Raw genomic sequence first — 6,000 nt, forward strand, 5'->3', positions numbered from 1 at the left:
AATCACAAGTCATTTGGGTAAGACTTTCCCACTCTGCAGCAACCACCTCCAACCCTCCCCCCACTGGTGCAATACCTCACTGACTTGTTGTGCATCCTTGTACACAGTGCCACAGGCATCTCATGCTCATGTCATCAGCTCCTCACGCATTCCTGCAGCAGCCACTCCAAGCCCCTTCTTTCAGCATGTATACTCTCCTGCACCAGGCAGCAATCATCACTTACCTACATGTCAGTCTCCTTGCCAGCCGTCTGGCACTTGCAATTTTTTATTATTATTATTATTATTATTATTATTATTATTATTATTATTATTATTATTATTATTATTATTATTATTATTATTGTTATTGTTGTTGTTGTTGTTGTTGTTGTTGCCATTATTATCATCATTATTGTCAGAGTACAACATGTGTACATTGAGATTGGCTGAGCCTCCCTTCGTGCACACACACACACCCAACACAACTCACAGTGAGGACAGAAGTCCCTAACCCAGTCCCAATCTTATTACACTATGTGACCTTGTTGCACAATGCACCAGCCCTGCAAGACTATCATACTATGTTGACATGAAGTTATTTTCCGTTCAGAAGTCTGACAGCCCATGGGTATTTCCTGCTGGCTTCCCCATTGATCTTGCTCATTGGAAGCTGGAAGGAAATTGCAAGGAAGTCCTTGCTTAACAACCCATGATAGTTGCTTAACAGTGGTAACTGGGAGTACTAGTCTTGCCATCGCTTAGCAATCTTGGATACTTGCAGAATGAAGTCATATGCATGGAACACAGATTCTTTGATTCTTTCCAATAGATTGCAAAATTGCAGCATGAAGGCATGATCAGCAGGAAATTGCGGGATATCAAACTTGAGCAGCAGCGCCAGCTACACGATCCAGATAGTGTACTTTTCTGTTGCCTAAACTGCAACCTGGCCGTCTGCCGTGCAAGTGACCTGCGCAAAATAGAGAATATGCACCACATCAACATTAATCCCAACTTCAGGTGAGGAAAAGTAGAAGTGACTAGTTGCTCTATGCTTTTGGACTCTATTTATAACATTGGGAAGAGCCAATGGAGCAGTGGTTAGGATGCAGTATTGCTAAGCCAACTGCCAGGAGTTCAACCGACTCAAGGAGTTTGACCGACTCAAGGTTGACTCAACTGCCCATCTTTCCAAGGTCGATAAAATTGTTGGGGACAATATGCTGACTCTATACCACTTAGAGATTACTGTAAACCACTATGAAATGTGTGTGTGTGTGTGTGTGTGTGTGTGTGTGTGTGTTAAATGCTAGTTCTATTGAGAAGCATATTTTGCTTTCTCCATTTAAACAACAAGTTTGTCCCAACTCTGCAGCAACCATCTTCAAGTTGATGCCCTCCAAATAAATTGTAAAATTACCTCTCATGAATGAGAGCTGAGAGAAATATCCAATATCTGAAGAGCACTAGGGTAGAGAAAGCCAGTCCTTTAGCTTCAGTTTCAGAAACATTTCTTGCATAATGTATAGAGAATTAGGAAATAAACTCACTTTAGCTCCTTCTCTTTGCGGCCCTCCTGAGATGGTCTTCTATATCCGGAAGATAGTTCAGTCAAGAGTCTGGTTGACTGTTCCCCAGGAATTTTCTAGAGGGGAAATGTGCTTGCAATCCAAGTATCTAATCAAATATGTGTACAGCCCCATTTATATAAAAATGGCACCATTGGCATTGCAAAATCACCATCAGTTTCTTGCAAAAGGTAACTTGGAACAGCTTACATACCTTTAACACAACACCTGTCTATCTCAGGTCTATAAAATGCCAAATACAGTCTGAATATCTGATTGACTGAGGCCAAATATAATAAATGTTATCTGCATGTAAATCCATATGTGTACAGAGGCACTACTTTCAACATAAGATGGGGAAAAGTTCAGCAAAGAACCCGCTTTCCAAAAACTGTCAGTCAGGGCTTGGTTTTTTTCAAGAATTGCACACTCAGCTGCCTTAGTAGTGAAAGATTACAGAATGCCCAATTGTTCTCTATGCAGCCTCTATTACAAAAAGTCACAAGTTTGTGTGGAAATTTCCCGCAAATTCAAAGACTGGAAGCTAGGCAATTCCATCAGTTGTGAGAAATGCGGGCAGGTAAGCAGTTTGAACTCATTTTTTTCTAAATGTACTTAATTTTGCTTGTTTTTGTGAAGAAATAAATGTTAGGGAGGAGAAAGTGGCAAGCCAGTGAGAAGGACTAGGCAAATGGAATTTGAATTTACGTAATTTTTCAAATCAAACTTATTTCTAAAATCCCAAGGTTCATATTCTGTAAATATTCCATGCCTTAATTTGTTTCATGGCAGACCTCAGTAAAGTTTCCCTCCAATGATTGTTCCCTCTATTATTGTTGTTGTTTTGGGTTTCTGTAAAGGATGTTGCAGAATGTGTTCATCAAGGACAGGAATTTAACAGGCTTTATCTGTCTTTATTGATCTGTGGAAATTGGAATGTGAAGCCAAAGCTTGTTAAAGGTTTCAGATAAGAAAGTGGGTCTCAGGTAAACTTCCACAATTTGATGGTTGGGCATTTAGGAAAGCTTTGCATGGTCTTAGCTCGGGCACAAGAACTCGGTAGATAATTATTAGGTAGTCTCTGGTTGAGATTTTGCTTAAAGCCCTAATGCATGTTATTTTGATTTAGTTTGTCATCTTGGGTGAATCCAGCAATTCTAGTTTATCCAAGAAACCATGATTTAGCATAACATGTAACTCTCAGACTATTAAAAAAATGGGGTAGGGGCAGAGAACATCTGTCCTGTTAAATGCTATGTATCCTTGAAGAAAATCTCTAGCAGTCAATCTGTAGGTTCTGGAGGGAAGGGAAGGAGGGAGGGAGGGAAGGAGGGAGGGAGGGAGGGAGGGAGGGAGGGGAGGAAGGAAGGAAGGAAGGAAGGAAGGAAGGAAGGAAGGAAGGAAGGAAGGAAGGAAGGAAGGGAGAAGAATACAAGAGTATCCCTGTAAGCTGGGATGGGCTTTTGCAATCTGCGTTATTTCTGTTCTGCTCTTTGGTAAAACCAGGGCAGCTCAAACACTGGGAGATGAATTTTTCTATAGTTCACTGACATTTCCCTCAAAGGTGGAAATCTGTGCTTGTGACTTACTTAACCTGGTAAAGAGGCTAAAATGTATTTGTGTTCCTGCAGATTTGGGGAGTGGAAATGGTCCACCGGGATTTCATACTTCCAATGTTGGCCATTAAAAATTTTGTGGTGGAAACTCCCAATGGCCGCCAGAAAACCAGAAAATGGAGCAAAGTTACTTTTGAAATCAAGGCCTTTGATTATACTGAATATTGTAACATTACTTTTTAAACTCGATACACAACACTTGGCGGTTAAATGAAAAAGAATTCAAAATAATGGAATGTGCCGCTTTTGGCTAATAAATATAGTACATCTTCTTTATCTAATGAAAATTAAGCAACCCCACTGAATGAATGCTGATTCAAAATAATTTGAAGTAGGCCTGCTGAACCTCTTCACTAATTCCAACCCTGAATGCTGGGGGCTTCTTTCTTCTTTGACTGTATTTGTGGGCTGTCTTGTCCCAAAATAAATGTTTGCAATGGGTGAAGGTACCCGGCTGTATAATTATTCTTCTTGTATTAAGGATCTGAATTGAGTTGGCCTCCTCTTTGCAACTGGGTTTTTTTCTGAATGCCTTGAAAGAACATACAGTTTGCAACATTGACCGAAATGTCAAGTTCTAAACAAAATTCACGCTTTTTAGGCTGCAAGAATTGGAACTCATTTTGAAGCATTTCTACATCCAGCCTTCTTCACCTCTTACACAAGACATTTAAAAGTCCAGATAGCTAGTACTTAGGATGCCTGCTTTCTCCTGAGAGGACAAAAAAAATAAAACTCTTTATTAATTTATCTTTTTTCCTTAACTTAGGCTGAAACTGCCACCTGGAAGAAGGGTGGGAAATATTGTCACAATCGGGAAATTAGATGTCCTCAATCCTATCAGAACTTAACTGGTGTCCAGAGACAACCAGAAAATTCATCCAATTGTGTTGTTCTGAAACGGATTCAAAAATCAGCTCAGTTATGGAGGGATTAAAACCCAGAGCTGCTTTTGAGCACATCCTATGTGGAAGCACTCTCAGAGTCACAAATGCACTATAAGGCTTGGGAGATTACTGGAAGGAAGATGAACTAGAAGTTGCCTGTGGAGGGTTCCTGATTTGGAAAATCAAATAATGAGTAAGAAATGTTCAGAGAATGAAGAGGAAGAGAAGGTTCATACAGAACAGCTTCACGTAAACAGAAATCTACCTGGATTTCAAACAGAGGTCAGTCATCTTGTAATGCGTGGCAAATCTGGGAAAACTAGCTTATATTTTGGGAATACTAAAGTGTATATAAATGAGGAAGGGGTTTAACAGATATTTCCCATCTCTCACACAACAACCTAATTGCATGTTCTGCTACTTACAGCTTGGTTTCCAAAGTAGATTTTGCAACACCTCAATCCTGTCTGGTAAATCATTGCATTATTCTTTTTCCCCCCAAGTTTGTAGATTGCCCCAATTAAGAAAAAAAAAAGCCATTGATCAGATTTGTAATGTTATAATTGTCAAAGTTTCTTGCATCTCAATTGAAATTGTATGACATAAACATATCCATTTTGCCCCCCCAATAGGTGTTTTGTCTATGAGGTGTTTTCCTGAGATTAATTTTGTATATGGGCCTTCCCAATTTTAGTCCAATAATAATAATTATTAGACCACACTGCTGCTGCTGTTATGCAGAGTATATTTTTAAGAAATAAGATATTTTTGTGTTTTATCCAGCCCAAATTATTCCTTAATTGTTTTTGAAAATGAACTATAGCATTGCCTGCAGTTTACACATGATTCCATCATTAATATGGCCAGTCTTATTTTTATAAAAATATGAAACTCCACAATATGAAACTTGCAGAACAATTACTGATGGATTGTTGCTTTTATTTTACAGGATTACAAATTTCTTTAAAATTTTCAACAGAAATTAAAGTGCGTAATTTTACAGTAGTCCACTCCCACCATTATTAACCAAATATACATATATTACAGAAATGTATACAAATATCTGCAAATATTTTACATACATGTACATATTATCAATTGGTAAAGCTAAACACATTCACCATTTTAAATGTTACTTTTTCTTTCTTTCTTTTTTCCATATATTTTAGAATCTATTTGTGGTAAAGAAAAAAGTGAAAAAGCCCTTCTAGAAATCACTCTCTGAATAAATAGACGTATATTCCAAAGCATTACCTGTAATGTATTGTCCCCTAAGCTTGACTTGGTTATTATTCAGGCAGCATTCAAAGTATAATCCCCACAACCTTTAAGTCTACAATACTCCGAACAGCTCTGTGAGTTTGGAATAAGATAGTTAATAGCTTTTACACACATCCAGTCTCCCATTCCAGGGCCTCCCTGCTTAACTGCAAAATGTCCTCCACTTGCGACCACAATGGAGTTCAAAATTTCCATTGCTAAGCGAGGCAGTTGTTACATCTCATTTTGTGACCCTTTTGCCACCGTTAAGTGGATCCCTACAGGGATTAAGTGAATTTTGCAGTTGTTAAGCAAATCTGGCTTCTCCCTACTGACTTTGCTTGTCAGAAGCTGGATGGGAAGGTTGCAAATTGTGATACGCGTGACCCCAGGACAACACAACTGTCATAAAGACATGCTAGTTGCCAAGTGCCCAAATTTTGATCACGTGACCATGATTGTGTGGAAAATATCACACATCACTTTTTTCAGTGCTTATTGTGACTTCAAAGAGTCACCAAACGAATGGTTGTAAATCTAGGATTACCTTTATCGCCACTCAATATAGTGAATTTACAAACAGATGAGCTTCTGAACATTTTTTTTTTTTTTGGAGAAGGTAAGTTTGGTTTGCTATAGTGGGTAATACAAATTACTATCAGCCTGTTCTTTGCTAGGATACTGTGA

General features: G+C 38.6%; 1 protein-coding gene across 5 annotated transcripts in view; it reads left to right on the top strand.

The window, feature by feature from the left end:
* Window positions 1-5,181, top strand: part of DHX58 (DExH-box helicase 58) — a 30,797-nt gene extending 25,616 nt beyond the window's left edge. For 2 of the 5 annotated variants that reach the window (XM_087968530.1, XM_087968529.1), the window contains exons 11-13: window positions 812-1,002; window positions 2,034-2,130; window positions 3,182-3,615. In XM_087968530.1, coding sequence (XP_087824656.1) covers window positions 812-1,002; window positions 2,034-2,130; window positions 3,182-3,349 — 456 coding nt within the window. In that variant the 3' untranslated portion in view covers window positions 3,350-3,615. The other 3 variants (XM_087968532.1, XM_087968534.1, XM_087968533.1) reach the window with 3 other exon arrangements.
* The last annotated feature ends 819 nt before the right edge of the window (window positions 5,182-6,000 follow it).

This window comes from Notechis scutatus, chromosome 6, assembly GCF_049901735.1.
Source record: "Notechis scutatus isolate UNSWTSFEM ecotype Mainland chromosome 6, rNotScu1.2, whole genome shotgun sequence".
Taxonomy (NCBI): Eukaryota; Metazoa; Chordata; class Lepidosauria; order Squamata; family Elapidae; genus Notechis; species Notechis scutatus.